Below are 26,345 nucleotides of genomic sequence, written 5' to 3' on the forward strand. Positions count from 1 at the left end.
ATGCTGGAGAATCCGAGATAACAAAGTGTGGAGCTGTATGAACACAGCAGGGCAAGCAGCATCTTAGGAGCACAAAGGCTGACGTCTTGGGCAAGGGTCTAGGCCCGAAACGTCAGCTTTTGTGCTCCTAAGATGCTGCTTGGCCTTCTGTGTTCATCCAGCTCCACACATTTATAGGGATGTTGCCGGGACTTGAGGGTTTGAGTTATAAGGACAGGCCGGGTAGACGGGGACATTTTCCCATTGGAGCACTGGAGGTTAAACCTTGTTCAGGTTTATAAAATCATGAGGGGCACAGATAATATGAATAGCCAAAGTCTTTTTCCAACAATAGGGGAGTCTAAAACTAGACAGCACAGGTTTAATGTGAGAGGGGTATGATTTAAAAGGGACCTGAGGCGAAACTTTTCCATGTAGAGGGTGGTGCTGTATGGAAAGAGCTGCCAGAAGAAGTGGTACAGGCTGGTACAATTACAACATTTAAAATGCATTTGGGCAGGTACATGGATAGGAAAAGTTAAGAGGGATACCAGCCAAATGCAGGCAAATGAAATCAATTCTGTTTAGAATATCTGGTCAGCATGGACAAGTTGGACTGAAGAGTCTGTTTCCATCCATTAACAAGTCAATCTTCATCCACGTTACTCCCTATGTTATGAGTTGTATTTTCTGCAATAATGTTTGCTGTGACAAATCCTTTCTGTATATCTATGTTCGGTTCTTTCTTCCCTTTATCCACAGACTGTATTACCGCGTTGAAGAGCTCCAATTAGTCAGTCAAACACAACTTGCCTTTCAAAAATACATGATGTCTCTGTCTGATTACTTTGAACTTATCCAAGTTCACAGCTATAATGTCTTTAAAAATACCTTCTGACAGCTCCCCTGATAGATATTAAGCTAACTGGTTTGTAGTTCTGCTTTGTCTCTCTCCCGCTCTTTTTGAATGAAGGAGTTACGTTCACTATCCTCCAATCTAACAGGACTAACAGGACTAATCTTCCAATGTAGTAATAGAAACCAGGTGGGAAAAGACACCGACGCTTCATCGGAGGCTGCATTGAGGATGTTACCCAGCACGGTAACGAAACATCCACAAAACAACAAATCAGCTCAGCGAGCCAACCAACCTCAACACCTACAACCCGAGCTACAAATCAACTTCAAAACTAATACGACTGTCCCTGAATCAAGAGTGTGTTGGAATATTAAAACCAAGTAATTAACTATCTCACTAGCAATATATTTGAAGATCCGAGGATGAAGTTCATCAGGACCTGGGCATCTGTCCGCCTGCAGCTCAAACAATTTACTAGTATTTCTATGTTGAATGATTTTTACATACTTTATGAGTGGAAGACTCATACCACAGACTACACACACCTCATAATACATACAATAACATGAGTCTTGGTATCTGATTTCCAGAAGGAACAGAAGGTAATAAGAAATAGGAGGAGCAGGTGCAAGCGATTGAGCTCTTTGAGCGTGGTCTACCATTCAAGTATATCATGGGTTAATTACTACATCATTAACTCCATTTTCCTGCACATCCTCATATCACTCAATTCTCATAGTCAGAAAACATTTGATTATTATCGAATCACTGAAAAAAAGTTCACTTCTCATTCTACCAAACCCCAAAAGAATACAGGCCCACTTATTTCAATTTCTCTATGATTCTATGACAGTCCCATAATTCCAGGAATCAATCTACTGAATATTTGTTGTACCTCTTCTAAGGCAAAGATATACTTCTTTAGGTGAAGAATATAAAAATTCTCCACAACTCTACAGATGTGCTCTCATCAAAGCAATACATAACTGAGAAAAACTTCCTTGCTCTTTAAACCACAGCAGCTTGTAATAAAAAAAATTCACCACTCCTCCACGTTAACTTTCTCATGCAGGTATTAGGACACCAAATGCCTCTAATTATTAACATTTACTGGTCTCCTTATATTTATAAAGTATTCTGTATTTTTAATTTTTCTGACCAAAGTGTAGAATGTAATCCATTTTACCCTATTATACTCAAATTGAACTTCCTTGTCCAATTAGTGAATCAGTCTTAGAGATAATGGGAACTGCAGATGCTGGAGAATCCAAGATAATAAAATGTGAGGCTGGATGAACACAGCAGGCCAAGCAGCATCTCAGGAGCACAAAAGCTGACGTTTCGGGCCTAGACCCTTCATCAGAGAGGGGGATGGGGTGAGAGTTCTGGAATAAATAGGGAGAGAGGGGGAGGTGGACCGAAGATGGAGAGAAAAGGAGATAGGTGGAGAGAGTATAGGTAGGGAGGGGATAGGTCAGTCCAGGGAAGACGGACAGGTCAAGGAGGTGGGATGAGGTTAGTAGGGAGATGGGGGTGCGGCTTGGGGTGAGAGGAAGGGATGGGTGAGAGGAAGAACAGGTTAGGGAGGCAGAGACAGGTTGGACTGGTTTTGGGATGCAGTGGGTGGAGGGGAAGAGCTGGGCTGGTTGTGTGGTGCAGTGGGGGGAGGGGATGAACTGGGCTGGTTTAGGGATGCGGTGGGGGAAGGGGAGATTTTGAAACTGGTGAAGTCCACATTGATACCATTAGGCTGCAGGGTTCCCAGGCGGAATATGAGTTGCTGTTCCTGCAACCTTCAGGTGGCATCATTGTGGCACTGCAGGAGGCCCATGATGGACATGTCATCTAAAGAATGGGAGGGGGGGTGGAAATGGTTTGCGACTGGGAGGTGCAGTTGTTTGTTGCGGACTGAGCGGAGGTGTTCTGCAAAGCGGTCCCCAAGCCTCCGCTTGGTTTCCCCAATGTAGAGGAAGCCACACCGGGTACAGTGGATGCAGTATACCACATTGGCAGATGTGCAGGTGAACAGTGAATCAGTCTTTATCTCTTTGCAGTATCCCTGTGCTCTCTCCACAGCCGACTTGATTGAATCATCAGCAAACATGGTTTCCTAATCCAAGTTACTAATGCAAGTTGTAAACAACTGAGGACCCAGCAGTATTCCCAAATTCACATGCTGCCTTTCTGAAAATAATCTATTGATTAATATTTTTGCTGTCTTTTCTGCTCAACCTATGATAATGGATTATCCCCATTCCAAAGAACCCTAACTTTGTATATCAAATGTTTTGCAGGACTTCATCAACTTGCTGTTGAAAATCAAGAACTAAACTATACCGGCTCGCTTCCTTTTATTTATACTACTGGTTATATAAATTTGTCAAAAATAATTTTCCTTCTAAAAATCCTTATTGATTCTGCTAATTATTCCATGATTTTCCAACTGCGCCGTTACCACATTGTTAAGATTCTAGAATTCCAAAAAAGAGTATTTTGATTTTTTTTAAGGGAACCATAATCATCCTGCTGTGGCCTCAATCACATAGGCCAAGAGAAAAGCTAAATTATTTATCTGTCTGTCATCACTATACGGTCATGGACATTTTTGGGCTTGGCAATGCTTTTCATGGCACTGTCTTTACATTTCCCTGCAACACGCATTGTCATAGAGCAGCAAAATGACACAAAAAAATTAGAGTATAAAATAAACATGCCATCCAATTTATTTCAGAAAAAGATAAACATTTCTTAAAGAAAACTATCAAGCATGACATCATTATTAAAATAAAACAATAGGCTTGTTCAGTGAGGCTACACGTTTACGTACAAAGAAATGACAGATCACAGAGGTCCCATTAATGGGGTTTTACACTACTGTGTTAGCTCAGCTGATTGTCTTTGCTGTGTCCTCAAAACATCAGAGTCTTAATTAATTGCTTCACACCTAACAATACTGGTATTTTCCAATAAATCAATACTTTTTTTAGGCTGTCATTTGTTTCGTTGATTGTATGATTGTTAATGATATTCTCTATGTTTAATGTTTTTTGTGGCTAAAAGTTTATCACACTAATTTTTCACTACAAATAAAATCTGGAAAATGCAAAATGGTTAATGAAAAATAATATAATTCCTACTTAATCCAAGAATACATTAAAATATATATGCAGTCCACTGTTATTTCAATTCAAGAGGAATATTATTTTCCTTGAAGATTTTCCTTGAACCATAAATTTAGATTAATTAAACTACCTTATGATAAAAATAATTAGATATGCCTACACATCTCTCAGAATTTTAGGTGTCATGGACTCACTTCACTTGTACGATTCACAGCACCAATCTGAGTATATTTTCCACTATAAAATACCAGTAAAATATTTGTGTGCAATAATACTACATCGTAAATAGAACACTGAGGGAGATTAAAATTGCACAAAATTAAAGCAGAACACCAATCTATGATTTCTCCATCCACCAAGATATAGGACATATTGACAAATCAACTATTGCTTGCAGAGTCCAAGCTACAAAATAAAGTGTATTAAAAATACTCTGTGGAGTTTATCTTTTCTCCTAAATATTATAAATTACTAAGATCCTATCATAAGCCAATTTTGAGTCAGAAATGACCAAGATTCAAGACTGCTTTCTCTTGAATAAAACTGGACATTATTTTATCTGCATAGTTGTATTTTTTTCTGTGTATATCAGTCAGATAGAAAAAAATTACAGAAAATACAAAGAACTGCAGAGCACATCTTTTTTTGCATATTTTAAATAAAAGTGAAATTAAACCAAATGATCCATTTCACAGCATTAACAACGTAAAGAAATATATTTATTATTTCTGAACAATTTTAAATTCAGCATTCTTGCATTACAATTTATCCACCAGACAAGGGTATTTTGCAGCATTATAGCTCGCTCTTTCCTCCTCCCCTCCCCAATACGCTTTTTTTAAAATGGAGAACTTTGACGAGAGTCTTTTTTGTTAAAAATCAGAAAAATGCTGGAATGTGCAAGGTTGAGTGATCGCAATTGTACCTGTGAATTGTTTCACTTTGTAATCCAGGCATTCCCTTTTCCAATCCCTTCTATAAAACGATCACCAAAGCAGAATGCTTTGAAGAAAGCTTATCGGCCTAAAATGAATAGTCAATAAGCAATTAGTACAAGGCCCTCATCCTATTTGAAAAGACTTTTACAGTCCCAGGAGGCCAGCAGTGAAGCAGATTCGCTTGACGTTTAAAGTGAACTTTTAGATATTGTATTGCAGACCATCATGGAACCAGAAGAAAGATACCTCCACATCTTTTATAGCCTAAGTAGAAAACTGGACTATCCTCTTATTTTTCACACTAGGCTAGATGTAGAAAAGCAATTCAGACATTTATAAACAGACAACTGATGTACAATCTCAATGTGGAAGTTTACCAATCTACTTGAGACTACTTTGTAAAATTTGACCACCGTTCCTGAAGTTTTCATCATTTTGATATTTTAATTACTTCTGTGAAAAGGAAATTTGAAATTTAAGACATTCACATACAGATATACAGTACAGACTGGAAAGGTCTCAGGTTTGATCTTTGATTTGTACTCAGTTTGCTGATATTACTTAAAGTAACAGGGATGATGTAGTTGGCCATAGATCCCAAGATTAGGGAATAGAAAAAGCTGCCAAAGTTCCGACTCAAGGACTGTTCATGAAAACGTGCATCCTAAACATCCAACAACAAAACGTCACTGCATTAATGCATTGTCCCCACAATTGAACTATCAAATAATATCTCCCTGACAATTATCATTCATGAACAATTCTCACAAACCCAATAATGGAAGGTGAACATATGGAATCACAACCCCCCTAAGAAATCAGCACCTTCTGAAGAGAAGTGAGCAAAACAAACTTGAGAGTTGAAGTGAAATACATCTGTGAGTTTGTTACCTGCCAGATTTGCTCCTCACTTAGCGATGTCAGACGGTCACTCTTCAGAACTTCTCGCAGGAGCCGGTAAGGGAGTGCCATAACCTTTTCAGGATGGTTCTTCAGCAATTCCGAAAGGTGTTTGACCAGGAAATTAACCACTGCTTCCTCCAGCAGGGTAAGGTTAAATAGGTCAGCAAGTTTGTATAAATCCAGATAATTGAAACTAGTCAGTTCCTAAAACAACAAAAGAAAACACAAAAAATGACATTCCTGTCATACAAGCAGTTCCATTATATTTAACATCATTTTGTCACCTGACCACACTGTAGTAATAATGAACACGCTAATGCCTTTGCAAATATCACAACATGGATTTGTTTGATGCTTAAAGTGAATTTTCAGTTATTTTAGTTCAGGCCATTTTAGAAACAGAAGAATGATACCTTCACATCTTTTAGCAAAAAGAGAAAACTGGCCTATTCTCATTGTTTTTTCAAATTAGGCGAGATTTACAGAAGCAACTCAGACATTTACAATAAACAACTAATGTACAAACTCAGTATGAAAGGAGAGTCTTCAAAAGGTAACTATCTCAGTCAAACTCCAGAGAGAGTAAAAATAAATAGACTTCTTTTAAAGACTATGGTTGCTTAACATAAACTGCAAATGAGGAAAGAAACCACAGAGGAAGTCACCTGTTTGCTGGAGGGGTAACAAACTTACAAATTATTGAATGAAAATAAATGTAAACAGCAGGTATTAGAATAGTTCACATCTGTAAACTAATTTAAAAGACTCAGATTTTCTCAAGAGGGAGAGCAAATTCCAGTTCATATATTGTCAGCAATGCGCCTTTATTTCAAATAAAAAGACTACTTGATTTCAGTCAACTTTATAATTGTTACAATTTCAGCTGTTACCTTAAGTACGTTGAATTGGCAATGTACATTAATTACAAACTGGGCTCTTGTAGTCGCATCTAATTTCAAAAAAAAGTGTGTTGAATGGTGAATGTCTGGTAGATCTTGTAGTTTTAGATTTCCAATCACTTTTTTTTAAACAAGGTGCTACAGAAGAAGCTAAGTAGCATTGATGCTTATGAAATTGAGTCAAATGGCAAATGCATCTAGCTGTTAGGGAATCCTTAATGGTTGCTGAAGAGATCCAGTCACTAGTTAAGACCTGCAGAGATCTTTTTTAGATATGTAGATTTTTATTATCTTCCTTAATAACCGGGTGGTGTCACTCAGGAAATTTGGCAAGCTTACTGGTGATACAAGGATATGAACAGGAGTTGGGAACTGGGTTAACATTAGTGGTCTGTAAAAAGATCTATGCGCTTTGGGGAAATGGGCTCATGACTGGCAAACGTCTTCAATGTAAGCAAATGAAAATTAATATGTTTGGATGGGGAAAATCAAAATATGAACATAACATGTAGGACTGCATTGTCAAGCCTGTCCAAGGTTGCAAGTTATTCGTGCTTAAAGATTAAAGCAAAAGCAATAAGCATTATACAGTAGACACAAAAGTGATATTAGGAAACAAAGCTAAGACAATTAAATAGAAAATTAAATGTCTAATCATTTCAAGTACAAAGCTTTGGTCCAACCACACTGATGATGCTCTTCATTGATCTTTCACAGGGTAAAGGTTATTGAAACCCTGGGCAAAGTTCAGAGGATCACTTGACTGATGCTCAGTTTAAGGGTCCTGGAATATCTGTGCTTACTTAGATTTGGAGCTTTATCAGATATAAATGAAATATTTTAAGGAGGGAAAAATAATGTCTTGTAAGAATTGTATTCTTTCCAATTCATGAGTGCAAATTTATAATATCACCACCTTCCAGTCTTAATGTTCATTATCTTACCAATTTTAAAATAAGTAAGGTGCTCCATGAAATCTACTCAGAAGAGAAAGAAATTGTGTAAATTTGGTATCACCAATTGTGTTCCTATGAGAGACACTTTTAGTTTGATATTGAGTTTAAGTAAAGAATCACTCTGTGGGAAAGTAGAACAATCTTTACTAAGAAAGAAGATGCGTGAGAATAGTTCAATACTAGCTGTGAGGTTTTTGATGGTTTTGCCTCAAGATGGGTGATCTAAGCTCAGGCCTCCTTCAAAGAGGACTAAGTTCAATCCAAATAGAGGAACAGAATTAGCTCCCTTCTTTGGGGACTTTAAAATAACCCGGTCATTTTTCAGGAAATTAGCATTAAACAATTTTGTCAAATGAAAAGAAAAAGCACAGATCTAACCCACTAACAGTGATATTAATTGCTACCTAAAAACTAAGTCATGCATTTTACTCCTCAAGACATTCTGATAACGTGCCAAATTGGCCAGATAACTGCCCAACCCAGATTGCAAGATACTGCTTGAATGAAACTTATTACTTTAAGCAACCACCCTTCAAAGTTTCCTGTCTGTCTTTAAGGAAGCTGAGGTGATAAACCCAAGTTGCCAGAATTAAATAAAATTAAATGTACTTATTAGGTCAATCAAAGGTTGAAGCATGCAGTAGGCAGAAAAGACAGCCAGCTGCTGGCAGTTTCTTGGTTAGATGAACCAAGTCCTTATTAATAAGAATCATGCAACACTCATCAACAAACCTCCTGTACAGTTAAAAAGGTCAAATGGCACTGTGGGAGCTTTGGTCTTGACTGATGTGAACTAGTTTCTGAAATGTCCAAAAATTTCCGAAGTATTAAATGGGATCCTAGTATATACTTTTCACAGAGAGTGGAAAGTGAAGGTTGTTACAACCTGTGTAGCCAAATTCATTTCAACAGATTTATCTCCACATCTGGGGAGAATTCTGCACTCGTTCAGTATCTCTTCCAAGTAGAGGGCCTCAGAAGGTATATAAATGGTATTCATGTAAAATATCTAAAAACTTAGGAAAAGTAGCAGATGTACCAAAGAGTCAAGGGAGTAACTGTTTTAACAATGGAAGGGGAGTGGCCAGTTCTCCCACTTCAGTTTTTTTCTAGTTCTTTTAGCTGTAGCAGTCCAAGGTGTTTTGAGTACCAGAAGTGTTGCAAGCTTCAGAAAAGGATTCCTCTCACTTTCTCTGAAATCTCTCTCTGGATATTGTTCCCTCTAGCCTGTAAGAATCTATTATTTGTATTTACTTTTTTGCCAAGGAGTGTGCTTATATTGGAACAGATAATTAGTTAAACTGCTGTATTGGGTCACTGACGTTACTCTAAATTTTGCGTTCTTTCATTCGTGTTTCAACTGTAGTGTTTAAATACATTGTGTTTTGCTTAAAGCCAAGTAGTTTGGCCAGTTGCATGACACCTGGAGCACCGTCTTCACATCTGCCTTTAAAATAAGAAAAGATCAGTGTCTAGATTACCTTAAAATATTTTGAGGGTGTCTGATCTGGTCCATAACCATACATATCAAACCTCAAAGTAATTGGGAAGGAGGGGAATCATGATTAACCAATTTACTGGAATCCTTTATAGTAGTAACATATTCTGTTAATAAAGGGGAACTGCTGATGTCTTGTACTTAGATTTCCAATAGGAATTGGACGAGGTGCCACAGAAAAGTTTACTGTGCAAAGAAGCAACAATACGGTGTAGGACTAAACATGCCTGCATGACAAGAAAATTGGCAGGAATCAGAGTGCATAAATAGTTCATTTTCTAATTGGCAGGATGTGATGGGTGGCATCCCACAGTTGTCGGTGCTGAGGCCTAAATGTTTTACAATCTATGCCAATTATTTAGCTGAGGGGAGCAAAGGCATGGGAGTTAAATTTGCAAATGACACAAATGTAGGTAAGGAAGCATGTTGTGAAGCGGACCAGTTTAGATAGGGTGAGTGAGTCAGGAAAAAAAAAGTGGCGGTTGGAGTGTAAGGTGGGAACATGCTAAATCGTTCACTTTGATTGGAAGAATTAAAAAGAGACAGAATATTACTTAAATGGAAAATAATTGCAGAACTGTGTGAGGGCAGTGGTACAACATGGATATAGGAAGGTTATTCCTTGAGGGTATCCTTTAATACAGAGGAGTTAGAAATAAAGAGAGACATTTTACTTCATTCATACAGTTCAAAGGTAAGATTAAATCCCAAATCTGTGTGCAGTATCAGTCTCCTTATAGAAGAAGGAAGTGATTCAGTGGAGGTTTAATAAATCGATACCTGAAATGTGTGAGTTGGTTTATGAGGAAATGTTGTACAGATTAGGCTTGTTTTAGTGGAGGGGTGACTTGATTGAAACATAGAACACCCTGAATAATCTTGACAAAGTAGATGTAAAAATCTGTTTCCTCAAGTAGGTGAGTGCAGACCTGTTTTAAAATTAGTAGTCACTCTTTACGAAGCTTTTTTTTTCACAATAGAATCCCTACAGTGTGAAAACAGGCCCTTCAGTCCAACAAGTCCACACTGAAGCTCAGAGCATCCCGCCCAGACCCAATCCCTATAACCCACCTAATCTAAATATCCCTGGGCACTATGTGCAATTTGCAATTTGGCATGGTCAATCCACTTGGCCTGCACATTTTTGGGCTGTGGCAGGAAACCAGAGCATCTGGAGGAAAGATAACAAAGTGTGGAGACAGATGAACACAGCAGGCCAAGCAGCATCTCAGGAGCACAAAAGCTGACGTTTCGGGCCTAGACCTTTCATCAGAGAGGGGGATGGGGAGAGGGTTCTGAAATAAATAATTTATTCCAGAACCTTCTCCCCATCCCCCTCTCTGTTGAGGGGTCTAAGCCCGAAATATCAGCTTTTGTGCTCCTGAGATGCTGCTTGGCCTGCTGTGTTCATCCAGCCTCACATTTTAGTATCTCTCTAATGACAGTTGCCGTATGGTCTGGGAAGACTACGATAACTTTGCTCTTTACCTTTTACCTCTAGACTTGAGGGGCTCATTTGCTAACCTCTGCTCCCAATTTGTATGTTGACACAAAATAATGCAATAAACATACATATTTATTATTTTATGGTCTCAATACTGTACAATTCCTCATTAATAACATGATCTTTCATATTTCACAACAATAGCCTTACAGCAGTGCAGTGCAGTAATATTTGGAACAGCTTAATCACAGTTTAACTTCACTATTTTTGAATTTTCAACAGTAAAGTTTTAAATTACAGCTCTGACCCGAATTCTTTGAATCAAACTTTGTTACAGTTAGGTTGTCTGATTTTGTTCTACTCATTTCTGTACAGAATAGGTTTTCTGGCACTTGCCTGAACTGCAGAAAGTGCTGTCTGTTCCATGGATACTAAACATATTTGCTTACTGCACCTCAGAACTTGGTCTACAATTTATACTTTATCTTGGGACCATGAAGTATCGCAACATAAAAATCAGTCAAAATAATTCTCAAAAATTTCTTAACTATAATAAGCCACTGGAAAATAAATTAACAGTATAGCAATCTTTAGCAGCTGTAGAGAGTTGCTGGACATAACTTTTCCTGAAGAAGCGTGTTCTTGTTTGGTTCATTGCTTTTTCATTTTCTCATGTTACAATGAAAAGTGAATTGAGTTGAAAAAGTGACTTGAATCTATTAAAGATAACATGGTGTGAAGATGGATGAACACAGCAGGCCAAGCAGCAAAGCTTGACATTTCGGGTCAGGAAGGGTCCCGACCAGAAACGTCAAGCTTTCCTGCTCCTCTGATGCTGCTTGGCCTGCTGTGTTCATCCAGCTTCACACCGCGTTATCTCAGATTCTCTAGCATCGGCAGTTCCTACTATCTTTCTGAATCTATTAAAGAATTATTTTTGTCAATTTATTAAACTTGTATAGAGGTTCAGGATGTTATTTGGACAATGTTGGCACTGTAGCACTGATTTTGGGTACAAACAAGATGCCGTTGTGATATGCAATGATATGATTATATTGAAAGACATGCTAAAAGGTGTATTTAACAGCATTCTGGAAATGAGATAATTGGACACAAATTAAACAGTTATAGTGAAAGCCACATTCTATCAAAGCCGAACAACTAATAGCAAAATAGTGAGGTAAAATTAATGAAAAATAAAGAGATATACAGAATTATGGACATGTAAGTTCTGTCTGACCTTTGTGTTCTATTTAACACAGATGATTATTTACTGGCTTACTACCAATAAATGACAAAGATAGAATTTAAAAAATGGAGGTTCAGAACGTTAATTCTCAAAATTAGATAATGCCCACTCAAGCAATAGGCATCACTCATTTTATATAATATCCAAGGTACGCAATCTGAGCCCTGACCTGAAAATTTAACTTTGTACCACAAGCTGACTGTGATTGTCTGTCAATTAGTTGTAGGTTATTACAGCCTGTAAATGATTTTGTGAAATTAAGGATTCTTCTGCCAAATATGAATGACATCATACCATCTACAAAACAATCACAAAAAATGGATTCAACTTCATTTTCTTTTCTGTTCCCAATGTGATTTTACTGTGGATTTGCGTTGTTATATCACTGAATGTTCTGGTGTTTTACCGATGATATGGTGCCTCTTTTATGCAAGTTTATTGGGTTTACATTGTTTCTTTTCTATAGGCCAGCCTCCTATAATTCTCTTTCATGTTGACTTTTTTGTTTCTATGTCTATGCTGTTTCTTTTTTTTCCCCCCTCTCACTTTGGTTTGGGCAGAATGTGTTGTGTTGTGAGATGGGATAGGGTATCGAGAGTTGCTGAATTTCAAGGATAAGCATATTATCACAGAGATGCAATGACACATTAGGCGATATTTGTCTCAACTGCCATTTGCACAATGGGATTAGTTTGCATTTTCTTCTCTCCATATTGCTTGTGGTTCACCTCCTTGTTGTCATTCCTTTTACATAGAATGATCTCATGCTAATATTATCTGATGCTGCTGTTTCATTCTAAGGCAATCAAGTAATCTATTCTCATGAGGTTCCTCATATGTTTCCTGATTACCCCTAACTCCCATCTGTTCTACTTATTGTATCTGTGCACTCATTCCTGACTCCATGGTCAACAATACATAAATCTTTGGTTCTCTCCACCTACTAAGATCTGTTTGGCTTAAATACCCCATTGAGTTGGTGAGGATGATAGGGTCATCAGAAGCATGACATATTCAGCTGGGGGAGGGGTGAGGAAGCAGCAGAGAAATCTAAAAGCAAATGAAGGACAGGAACTGTTTTGCTTCAGGAACTAAGGATGGACAGCCTTCAAAATCAGAAGACATTTTGTTGGTAGTGAATGCACAGTGGAGATAGTATTGAATAGAAAAATTTAGCTAAATGGTAAAAAGGGGAAAACAAAACTTGAGTGGGATTGCTGTTTATTTTATTCATGGAAACTCAGACTGAACGTATGCATTTACAGTTTATGCTGAAATGATAACTTGGCTGAAGGATGTGGGATACACAATGGCATCTATGGGGACAGATGCCAATAATTATAAAGCTACAGTCAATGCAGTCAATCGATTTTGCAATTAGACCATTTAACTTGTTGAAAGAGTTTGCCTATTGAAGATTATGACTCCAATTGTAATACAGGATGCAAGGTTAATATTGCTCATTCAATGCAAGTCTTTAATATGCTATACAATTTAAATTATTGTATTTGCCTTTAAGTGGGGTTATTGCCAACTAAGAACAATTTAAGTTAGAGAAATAATATTATTGCAGTCTTCAACGATTTCATTGCAAATCATCCGGTCTCATCATATGAATTTGATATCACTTTAGTGGTGCTAGAATTATCTGAATCACTTTCAGATTTTTTATTATAAACAAGTACAATATTCAACTAAATTGGTCACAGTAGCAGATTTTTTTTTTCAAGGTTCATCAAGTTAAAACAGAAATGACTGGAAGTACTTTTTAAGTTTTTAAGAGGTGTTCAGAAATTGGAGAGGCAGTAAGTGGGCTTATTGCCAACTAAGAAAAAGTTCCTATATTAAGAGTAAGCCATGGCTGTTAACCATTTAATAACCACAAAAATCAGGTAAACACCTAAATAAATGGGAAACTAAGTCTTTTGTAGGTCACCATTTAAGAGTTATATTCGCGCTTGGAATTTGCAAAATCCCAGTAATCCATTAAAGATTATTGTCATTTTCTTAACTGCAATTCAGCTCACTACTTGACCCTATAAGTTTATTTCCACGATCAAACAGATGAAGGGCAAAATGTTCCTGAAGAAATTGAATTTCTGTATACACCATTATTCTGACAAGCCAAACTAAAATATGCAAAAAATAGACAATCTAGAATGAGGCTATTTCCACATAAGCAAGTCCAATCTTGGGTGAAAGCTAAAGAATGTCATGCTGATAGCCAGCGACACATTTAATGAAAAATAGTAAGCTTTTTGGCCTTCAAAGCATTCATTTGTAGAGATTGCGGTTTGCTGATTTTTAAGTGGTTTGAATCACCCCCAAAGCCCTCGTTTTGACACTGGGCGTATTTAGTGAATGTGAAAAGGCATTATGCAGGTAAGCAAAAGAATCTGTGTTTATTAAATACAAAAAGTAAGTATAATACAAGAAATAAAAGCAAATGCAATAAAGCAGCAAAAATAACAATCATATAAAAGGACAGTATTTAAATACATTATCAAATTAAACAGATGTTAAACATACTAGAAGCTAAACACAGTTTTACTCTCGGCGACTTTAATCAGGCTCTCTTTGGGGGGTCCCTGCACTGTCACCACCCACTTTCCCATTCCTGCTAGCTAGGTTGGAAACTTTGAGCTCTCGGGAATTTTAGGTCACCACTGTGGAAAATGCAATTTTGAAGCACAACTGGCCATTCACGCTGGCCGTACCCAGTGCCTTGATGAAGACTTTGGACTGTGTGGGCTTCAGTCTAGTTGAGTCTGTTCTTGCGGTAGGATGTATAGTGAATTTATCAAGTGAGTGCTTGGTTTTCTTTACTTTGTGATGGTTTTTGCAAGGTGGTGTACACCTCAGGGTGTGTCTCAGGCCTTGTGATGGACAGTGAATTTCGGAGGCTGTCAGTTTTACGTCTGCAGGTTGTCAGTGATAGCTGTTGGTTCCCCTAGTCCAGAACAGGCCTGTGTTGGTAGGTTTCAGGATTGCTAAGGGATCTGTCCTCTCAAAATAGATTAGATTAGATTCCCTATAGTGTGGAAACAAGCCCTTCAGCCCAACAAGTCCACACCGCCCCTTGGAGCATCCCACCCAGGCCCATCCCCCACACCCCTGAACACTATGGGCAATTTAGCACGGCCAATCCACCTGGCCTGCACATCTTTGGACTGGGAGGAAACCGGAGCACCCGGAGGAAACTCACACAAACAATGGGAGAATGTGCAAACTCCGCATAGGTAGTTACCCGAGGCTGGAATCGAACCCCGTCCCTGGCACTGTGAGGCTGCAGTGCTAACCACTGAGCCACCGTGCCGTCCAAATAGCTGTGCAGATAGCTGTTGGGGAGATAGCTATTTGGAATTCCTCTTCTGGGGCTGGCTGTGGGAATCACTCTTGATGTGGTAGCTCTCTCAGTGATATTAGGGCCTGCAATTAGACTAATTGCAGACCCCTTATCTTCATGTCAAATCTGCACTTACCATTGTGTTTACTGGTATTCCCTTTGAGGTCAGTTAGCTTCCTCATGGTTAAGAGTATGTGTAAATGTACTTTGAGGTTGAATGTCTGATATCTCTCTGAATGAATGTAGTTTCCATAATATCTGGGTTGGGATAGCCCAAAGGCTAAAAGTTAGTTTCAGTCTAGAGAGTTAGGTCTGGTTAATTGTTCTTTGAGAGTCAAGGTGTGAACTGGATTTTTGGGCTGAAAAATGGTTCCAGGCAGGTATGTCTGTGGCTGCGTACTTTTCCGAGAGCATAGTTTTAAAGTTTTTGGAAAGTCCAGGGTCTTGGTCCAGTATTTTAAATGATCAGGATTGTTGCTCAATCCTAAATGATACAAATTGATTTGTGGTATGATGCTTAATTTGTGTCTCCTATAAACAAGCATTAAAAGACGGCACTTTTCCTGAATAGTTTTGAAAATATCAGAAATAACATGTTAGTTATCAAATAACTGCATCCCCCACTCTTCAATTTCCTTCCTTCACCTGTATTCAACTATTTCCCTGTGAGATTTGCTGATTCTGCTCCTCTAGAATTTGTTTGTTACCTAGTCCTGGGACAATTGTTGCTCCTGTGTCCATACAGGAAGTAGAAGAATGCCAAACTTTTCCAGAGAAGGATCCTGATCTGAAACGTCAACTTTCCTGCTCCTCTGATACTGCCTGACCTGCTGTGTTCCTCCAGCTCCATACAATGTTATCTATTATCTTAGAATGCCAAACTTTCTAGGTGCAAGAAAGAATAACTAATGCAAAACAGCCATGTGCCTTTTTCTCACCTTTAAAGTGAGTCTTCCTTGGCAACCTAGGACACAAGGAGTGCATAAAATGCAGTGTCAACACTTATACCATTTTACAATACTGGTAAATATGCAATGGAATTTTAATTTTCATCAAATGATTGGTATACTTGGAAACATTCCATGGACTAAAATGGTTTTTAAATGTAAAAGACATGGACTTAAAATAGCTGATGTGGTCACCTGACCACCGACTAAGGAAAGCTCGTGGAATAAACAAAATTGTCTGGACAGAGATAATCATTATTTTTCCTAAAAAAATTTGAAACTTTGCAACTGAGGCAGTATGAAGAGATTTGCATTTCCTGTTTTAATTCATACTTGTATGAAAATTTCACATTTTGGGAGATGAAAGGCTCCCCTGCCTGTTAGCTTCCTTGGAATGCAGCTCGACACAGGAAAACACACTGAACTATATTTCAACAACTACTTTAGAACAGCACAGCAGTGAGAAAAGCAAACAGATTTGCAAGGAAGAGCTAGAAGGTTTATTTGTCTCCCTACCTGTTTCTTTCATAATCTCATGAAGCAGAAAGCAGTGAAAAAGAAAATGGGGGAAACCATTCAGCTCAATGATATTTACAACCTGCCTCATTGTTGAGGATTCAGCAACTGTGTTCTCAGGATCAAAAATCCAACACTTCAAGGACCCCAAGAATATTTAAAGCATGTAACTTTTTACTCCCTCCATCTATACTCTTGCTTTTAAACTTTGTTTGTGCTTGTACATATTTGGGGTTGCTTTTATTATCACTAACCACAAGAAAAAAAAATTGTGTCTCTTTCTTTCACTCAAAGAAACCTTGGTGGCTGGCTCAGAGATGGCAAGAACCGCAGATGCTGGAATCAGAGACAACATAGTGCGGAGCTGGAGGAACACAGCAGGCCAGACAGCATGAAAAGAGCAGAGAAGTTGACATTTTGGGTCAAGAAGAAAACCAAGGAAGAGGCTAGAAACCCTGCAATTTCTGAAGAAGGGTCCTGACTCAAAACGTCAACTTCCCTGGTCCTCTGATGCTGCCTGGTCTGTCGTGTTCTTGCAGCTCCACACTGTGTTGTCTTGGTGGTTGGCTCCTTCAGTTTCCCACAAACTCTATTTTTAATTATAGTATAATAGCTGTGTGTTAAAAAGAAATAATATTTGTGTAACTGGCCAAGAAGGGATTTTAAAAACAGGGATGGGCAAATTTCCCTCCTTACCTGGTGGCAACATTGAAAAGCATCACAACATCACTTTTCTCTTTATAGTAGGAACTGCCGATGCTGGAGAATCTGAGACAAAGTGTAGAGCTGGATGAACACAGCAGGCCAAGCAGCACAGCTGTCATTTCGGGTCGAGACCCTTCTTCGGAAATGGGGGAGGGGAAGGGGGTTCTGAAATAAATCGTGAGTGGGGGGAGGCGATTAGAAGATAGATAAAGGAGAAAATAGGTAGAGAGGAGACAGACAGGTCAAAGAAACAAACAACTAAACCTCGCAATCGCGAACCATTTCAACTCTCATACCCACTCCTTGGAAAGCATGTCCATCTTGGGCCTCCTGCGTTGCCACAATGATGCCACCAGAAGGTTGCAGGAACAGCACCTCATATTTTGCTTTGGAACCCTGCAGCCCAAGGGTATCAACGTGGACATCACAAGCTTCAAAATCTCCCCTCTGCCGACTGCATCCCAAAACCAGCCTGGCTTGTCCCCGCCTCCCTAACCGTTCCTCCCACCTCAAACCCCACCCCCATCTCCTACCCACTAGCATCATCCCGACTCCTTGACCTGTCCATCCTCTCTGGACCGACCTATCCCCTCCTTAACTCCCCACCTACATTCACCTTTACTCGCTCCAATCCTGCTTTTTGACCTGTCTGTCCCCTCTCCACCTATCTTCTCCTTCATCCAACTTCTATCTGCCTCCCCTCTCTCCCTATTTATTTCAGAATCCCTTCCCCTTCCTCATTTCTGATGAAGGGTCTCGACCCAAAATGTCAGCTTTCCTGCTCTTCTGATGCTGCTTGGCCTGTTGTGTCCATCCAGCTCTACACCTTGTTATCACTTTGTTCTTGATGTTCCATGCCAAAATAATGATTAACAAAGATATAATATGAAAGTAGTCTTTTGATTATGAAGTAAAATTATTCAGAAATATTAACTGTATCCCATACTCAGAACATATATGGTCAATTCCTCGTCTCTGGAATATTGCCTAATTGCAAATTGCATTTTGAAATAGGCATTTCATCTGTTACAGTGTAATGAAATATGTCACCTTTTGTGTAGGAACCCTGATCAGCTAAATCAAGATTTCAAACCTCAGAACAATCTATTTTGTAGACTTAAAGTTAATGCATACAAGATAACAGTTATATTACAATTATATATTGATATGGGTTATGTTTTATCTACAAAAATTTGATGTTGAATAAATACATATCCATACTCAAGGTCTAAAATGAGGCTTGGCACTGTTGGAGGAAAGTTTCTATTCTTGAACATACTATCCAAAAGTTCACTACAGATTAGGATTAGTGAGACTAATTTAATGGTAGTCAAATTTGGAACTCTGATATCGTTAGTGAGGTAGTGAACTACATTCAGTATTTCAAATCGTTTGACAAAGTTTCTCATGTAAAATTAATATAAAAGATTTTTATACAGAGTAGATGAAAATTGTCTTGATCAATTGAATTTATTCAATTACAAGGGCAGAAAATTGGCCTTGAAAAGTTTAGTAGTGCTAACTGATTGTTCTTAAGTTCCATTCTCTGGACACTATTCCAGCATTTACTGAGTCCTGAAAAATAATCACATTATTAATTTAACATTCATGAGATGCCAGTACCAGACAATGATCATCTGTAACTAGCCAGAATCTAACCATTACCCCTTGACATTCAATGACATTCCCCTTCATTGAATTCTCCCAATATCAACATCCTGCAAGGTTACCATTCACCAGAAAATGAACTGTACTAGTCAGATGACTACTGTTGCTACAAAAGCAGGAAAGAGACCAGGAACTCTCTATTCACTATCGACAAGGCACAATTCAGGGTGGTGGATCCATATTCGTCTGCATGAGTGAAGCTCCAATAACATTTTAAGCCTGACATGATCCAGGATAAAATAACCCACTTGATTGGCACCAAATTGACAAACATTCACACCATCCAACACTGATTCTCGGTAGCAGCTGTCTGCATCATCTACAAGACGCACTACAGAAATTCACCGACGTGCTTTAGACAGCATCTTCCAAATCCATAGCTTTACCTTGAAAGACAAGGGTTGCAGGCACATGGGAATTTGAACGTCAGCACTGTGAGGCACTCACCATCCTGACGTGTAACATGTATCACCATTGCTTTGGAATCACTGGATCAAAATCCAGAAATATCTTCCTAATGGCATTGTGGATCTATCACAAAATGGACTGTTGCAGTTTAAGAAGACAGCTCACCACTATTTCCTCCAGGGCAGCTAGTGACTGGCAATAAATGCCAGCCCAGCCAGCGATGCCATATCTCCCTAATAAACAAAAACCTTTTTGTATCCTTGAGAATTTAAGCAACAGATTCCATTTGATCCAGGACCCTATACTTCTGGATTAAACATTTATATGTATTATGGATTCCTTAACCTCATTTACAATCACCAGAACTTTTGCGGTCGTCCGTGAAACTAACAAAAATAATCTATTTAATATACCTTGTGATGAAAGATATGGTATTTATACACATGAATTTCTTGATTTTACAGTTTGGATTTCAAATTTATGGCATATGAGTGTTGGGCTATTTTGAACAGATCAAAAGATTCTTAGGCTAGTCTTTATCAACTATGGTTTTAACCTCATACATGCCAGGAAGCAGGTGACTGCAAGGATCCTTGAATTATTAATGAAAGTTTGTTTATACTGTGGAAGTTTACAATGGGGAGAGAAAACATTAAGTCATTAGCTGTAGCAGAATCCAGGATGAACAAGTTTTTAAAAAGAATTCAGTTCAACTGCATTTGGGTTCAGTTTGAAGAAGGCTTGATTGAGGTCAGAAATAAGTACAGGCTTCGCTAGAAAAGGAGAATGTTCAGATCAGTTCCACTCAAAGCTGAGAAAGTCTAAGATCTCAGTTATGAAAGCGTTCGAGGGAAAATACTTCACAACTCAGTTCCTGCCCTATGAGAAGAAGTAATTAAGTCAAACCCACAGATTGGGTAGGAAAATAATGTTTTTCCCTGGATTTTGATTAAATATAAAAAGATGGTGTTGGGTAATAGATGATACTTTGTTTTGTTGTGTGTGTTTTCCAATCTTTCAAACTATGCTATACGTCAATTACGTTTTTTGTTTTAATTTATTTTGTATAATAAACTTCTATGGTACTGTTAAAACTAAACTCCTTCATTTGTTTCAGTAGAATTTCCAACAAATCAAATTCAAAACATATAAAAAATGAAGTCTCTTAAGCCAGAGATAATGGCAACTGCAGATGCTGGAGAATCCAAGGCAATAAAATGGGAGGCTGGATGAACACAGCAGGCCCAGCAGCATCTCAGGAGCACAAAAGCTGACATTTCGGGCCTAGACCCTTCATCAGAGATGGGGATGGGGTGAGGGTTCTGGAATAAATAGGGAGAGAGGGGGAGGCAGACCGAAGATGGAGAGAAAAGAAGATAGGTGGAGAGGAGAGTATAGGTGGTGAGGTAGGGAGGAGATAGGTCAGTCCAGGGAAGACGGACAGGTCAAGGAGGTGGGATGAGGTTAGTAGGTAGGAGATGGAGGTGCGGCTTGGGGTGGGAGGAGGGGATGGGTGAGAGGAAGAACAGGTTAGGGAAGCAGAGACAGGTTGGACTGGTTTTGGGATGCAGTGGGTGGAGGGGAAGAGCTGGGCTGGTTGTGTGGTGCAGTGGGGGGAGGGGACGAACTGGGCTGGTTTAGGGATGCGGTGGGGGAAGGGGAGATTTTGAAACTGGTGAAGATCACATTGATACCATTGGGCTGCAGGGTTCCCAAGCAGAATATGAGTTGCTGTTCGGTTCGCAATAAACAACTGCACCTCCCAGTCGCAAACCATTTCCACTCCCCCTCCCATTCTTTAGATGACATGTCCATCATGGGCCTCCTGCAGTGCCACAATGATGCCACCCGAAGGTTGCAGGAACAGCAACTCATATTCCGCTTGGGAACTCTGTAGCCCAATGGTGTCAATGTGGACTTCACCAGCTTCAAAATCTCCCCTTCCCCCACCGCATCCCAAAACCAGCCCAGTTCGTCCCCTCCCCCCACTGCACCACACAACCAGCCCAGCTCTTCCCCTCCCACCACTGCTTCCCAAAACCAGTCTAACCTGTCTCTGCCTCCCTAACCTGTTCTTCCTCTCACCCATCCCCTCCTCTCACCCCAAGCCACACCTCCATTTCCTACCTACTAACCTCATCCCAACTCCATGACCTGTCCGTCTTCCCTGGACTGACCTATTTCCCCCCCCTACCTCCCCACCTATACTCTCCTCTCCACCTATCTTCTTTTCTCTCCATCTTCGGTCCGCCTCCCCCTCTCTCGCTATTTATTCCAGAACCCTCACCCCATCCCCATCTCTGATGAAGGGTCTAGGCCCGAAACGTCAGCTTTTGTGCTCTTGAGATGCTGCTGGGCCTGCTGTGTTCATCCAGCCACACACTTTATTCTCTTCAGCCAGATTTCATTCTAGGTTCTGAACTGTCCTTCAGCCGGCATCAGAAACTATTCTGATCATCTATAATAATGATGGAAAATTTACTCCTCTTCTTCAACTGTCTGGTAATTAGGATAACTGTACAGGCATTGTAAAAACCAGAATTCATTTTCTTTCTTCGTCTAAGAATTGCTTTCAAACTAGTACAATTTTTCCTTTTCCCCCTGCAGTAACGTTTCTCAACTCTTCTTAAAACTTCCAAGTCCATACTGCTAAAGCCCAGTACTAGATAACACTGTGCAGGGCTGGAGGAACACAGCAGGCCAGGCAGCAGTGGAGCCTCCTTCCCTTCAATAATTTCTGAAGAAGGGTCCCAACCCGAAACATCAACTTTCCTGTTCCTCTGATGCTGCCTGGCCTGCTGTGTTCTTCCAGCTACACACTGTGTTATCTCTTACTCTAGCAGGGGCAGTTCTTACTATATGAGTGAGTCAAAACCCTATCATGTTGCTTTTACTTTGGTGCCATCAGAATGCAATATCGTAATTGTTTTCTGCGACCCACATGCTGCCAATTTTCACTTCTCTAATAGTTCTAAAAGATTGCTAAATACCATAATCATTACAGCTCTTAGTCTATTCAACTCAAGTTGGGGTCAGTCTGGAAAGTAGAGTTGATGCCACAATCAGACAAACATGACTGAAAATAAACAAAAAAATGCTGGCGATCACAGCAGTCAGGCAGTATCCATGGACAGAAAGCAAGTTAATATTTTGAGTCTGGATGACTCTTCACAGAGCTGAATTGAAATATGGAGGGGGCAGCATTTATGTATTATGCATTTGGGGGTATGTTGAGTGCTGGGGGAGTTGATAGTTCAGATTAACTGCTTAGAATATGAGAATGCAGAACAACAGTATGTCTGGGTGACAGAGTAGAAATAACAGACAGGCCCACTTGGGTGGGGAAGAGAGGACACAATGACAGAGAATATCACTAGCAAATCCAAAAGAAAGGGAAGGAAAGGGTTCACAATTTGAAGGTGCTGTGATCTCCAGCATTTTTTTTGTTTGCAGCAAAGGTTCTTGCATCTGCAGTATTTGCTCCGATATCAGATCGGCCATGATCTTTTTGAATGGTTTGTGCAGGATCAAGAGGCCAAATGGCCCATTCTTGCTCCAATTATTATCTGAAAAAAATCCCTGATCAACTAAAGAAGCTTTTAATTGCTTCTGACTCTCTCACTCAATCATTCAATATCCAAACTGCTAAATTGGTAATCAGCAGCATACCAGAATATGTCATTTTCTCCCCACTTTGTATCTTCATTTCAATTGTGAACTACAGTAGTTGCCAGTTAATAATCCGTCACTGATTATGACTCAGTTATATCCATATTATCTCATCCCTGTTCCTTTTTGCTGTCATAGCCATTCTTTCTATAATCAGTACACATTATTGCTAGTCCCTTTATTTATGTTGTTCTTCTTCCATCTCATTTATAAAATATTAATCAAATCAGATGCTGTATTTATTTCTGGACTGTTTACTCAAAACTGGGTGTCCAATGTGGCAAACTGGGTGGGGAAATCCAAAACGAGGCAGCATATTCTTTGAATAACAAAAGTATGAAAATCAGGAGCTTCATATTTTACAGAAATGTAGAAAATAGGAACATCAGTAAGGCCATTTGACCCTTTGAGCATGCTCTAGCATTCAATGACACCATGGCTGATCATCCAACTCTGTATTTTATTTCTGCTTCACCCTCATATGGCCCTAAGAGTTACATCTTGCGACCTCTTGAAACCTTTCAACATTTGGCCTCGACCACTTTCTGGGGCAGAGAATCCCACAGGCTCACCACCCTCTGGGCAAGAGGTCTCTTTCCATATAAAAGGGAGTGGAAATTCGGAACTCACTCGCCAAAAGGCTATAAAATCTAGATTGATATACATGTTCAAATCTGACATGGAAACATTTTTTTTGTTTGGCAATTCCATCTAGAAATATGAAGCTGAGTGGTTTACTATTGTTACTAACACTATGACATAAGAATTAAAAATTAGAAGACAATAATAAGCCGACTTAACAGGGATGTTACATAGAATTTGCCTGTATTTGAATTATTTGTCATAAAATCTGACCTTTACACACTGCAAAAGGCATATGAGGAATTTGCAACCACACTCTCTGTCCTCAACCCATTAGGCCTGGAGTTCTACAAACAAAAAATAGAATTCCAAAAAGTTCTAATCTGAACTTTACAGGTTACTAATTTGCCTTAATTTTACTGGGACTACTCAATGCACTGAAACTGGCTAGCAGAAAAATTACTGAAGTAGAAAACCTGCTTGCAAGAACTTAATAACCCACTTGTTTCTTTATCACCAGGTCATTGCTCACCAATGGGATAATCCTTGTAACCCACTGATCATCACAATGACTTTGCAAGGCATTCATTATCTTTCTTTAATAATGTAAAGCAGCTGCAGGGTATTACAGCAAAAGTAGCCGTTGCCATTGCATGTCTCACAGCAAGCTGTATCTTACAGATCACGTTCATCACATAAAAGTGCTAAACTAATGGTTCTTAATGACAAATTAATGCCTGTGAATTAAAAATATACTTATAATAGGGAGAGTAATTTGCCATTACAATATCATCATTGGACATGCTACTTGTTTAATAAGATGTATTTAATTCAGAACGTAATGAATGAAGTATGAAAGAAAGGAGATGAACCCTGCAATTTCTCTTATGCAAGTCTGTCACCTTATTTGTAAAACCTAAGTGCAATTTACATTCAAATTATAACAAATGACTACTTTTACAATGCACAATGATAAACGATTATGTTGATAAATGGTAATATGTTAACCGTATAGAAACAAGCCACTAGCCTTTTTAACATTTACAACGCAAAATGTTTACAATGGCAGAAATAAAATTAATATACAAAACAAGATCACTTGTTCACGCACCACAACCCCCTCCACCCCGCAAAAGAAATATTTTGCGAAAACAAAATGACACGGCCAAGGAAGCATTTGATGAGTTCATACTGCCATCTACTGGCATTTCACTTTCATTGTCGATAGAAGGACAGGAATAGCAATAGCCCTTAAATGGTCCTACGTAGAAAAGGTTTTCGCTGACCCTTTTCCTTTTCTAAACAAATAGGAATATGCATTGCAATACAAATATAAAACTACGTTACGCTAAAAATAACACATCTAATCTACTTCCCTCCCAAAAGCAAAAAGAAACTTTGGATAAATATAAGAAGTTAGTTTTAGACATGTTTTATGAAAGATAAACGGAGTACAAAATTGTAAGGGCATGCATCTCAAACAATAAAAAGTCACTGAGCTCCTCATTCCTATACTGCCTTAACTTTGCCATTAACCTCAGTTCAAAAACTCCTAAGGATTTTGTTTCACTGGTTATCAGGCACGATTCTAAAGTTATCACTTTAAAGAAAGATATTCTGCTAGTCACGATCAGACACAATGCCAAGTGTCAAAGCAATCGAAATCCTAGCTTTTGGCCCCCAGTTCATGTGATACTTCTGCAATGATTAATCTTCTCAATTGCTCCTTCCTGCCAATCTTTGATTACTTTGTCCCAATAATACCTGAAGTTCCTTCCTGTCACACTTGACTCTCTCTCACTCCCATCTTCATAACCAAGAAATGTAGACTACAGCAATCTGAGCAGCTAGTTTATCTATCCATCACCAGGTCTGGTTGGATCATATCAAGCATTACAGGGGTTGAGTCTGTTCCACTAACACTGACTGCAAGATCACCTGGAGGGAAAACATATACCCTAAGCTTCGTTTCACAAACTGAAACTGCCTCCTTAAGCCGCTCACCCTGTTCCATCCTTCCTCTCCTCCGCTAAGTAGTCCGTTCTCCTTTTTTATTGAATTGATTAGGACTATCCATTCAGATATCTCCCCCACATTCCCTCCCTTGCTTACCAAAATAGACAAAACGTTCTTGTCTGATATAACCTTAGTGATTGTGTCCGTACCTCTGAGCCAGGAACCCCAGTTTCAAGTCCCACCTGCTCCAGAGGTGTGTCATAACATTTGAAACACTGATTAAAAATATCCGTAACCCTATTTTTCTGAATTCCTGTGGAGTATCCCAGGGATATGTGCTTTTACCCACCTCCCTCATCCACATGCTTTCTGCTTAGCAAAAATAACCATTTGACATGCAATATTCCATGTACACAATGACTACACAACATTTACCACTATTCACAAATCTACACAATTGTTCTTGCCCATTCCTCTGTCTGTGTTCTCAGCTAACTGTTTGAAATTCAGATGAGAATATGTCCCAAAATGTTCCAGTTAAAAATCAGAGAGATTGAAGCCATTGTTTTCTCCACAAGTTCTGAACACTTGCACTTTCGGAACACTGTTTCAGGGTCATCTAGACTCTGGACTGAAGGCAAGCCATTGATTGCCCCTCCTAGTATTTCCTTCTTTGGATCAGAATCCATTACTCTCCAACT

General features: G+C 39.1%; 1 protein-coding gene across 3 annotated transcripts in view; it reads right to left on the reverse strand.

Annotated features, from left to right (window-relative positions):
* Nucleotides 1-26,345, reverse strand: part of klhl32 (kelch-like family member 32) — a 276,189-nt gene that overhangs the window by 116,193 nt on the left and 133,651 nt on the right. For all 3 annotated transcript variants that reach the window (XM_048532017.2, XM_048532016.2, XM_048532018.1), the window contains one exon: nt 5,790-6,005. In XM_048532017.2, the coding sequence (XP_048387974.1) occupies nt 5,790-6,005 (216 nt within the window). The remainder of the gene's footprint in view (nt 1-5,789; nt 6,006-26,345) is intronic.

The sequence above is a fragment of the Stegostoma tigrinum genome, chromosome 4, assembly GCF_030684315.1.
Source record: "Stegostoma tigrinum isolate sSteTig4 chromosome 4, sSteTig4.hap1, whole genome shotgun sequence".
In the NCBI taxonomy this organism is placed as follows: Eukaryota; Metazoa; Chordata; class Chondrichthyes; order Orectolobiformes; family Stegostomatidae; genus Stegostoma; species Stegostoma tigrinum.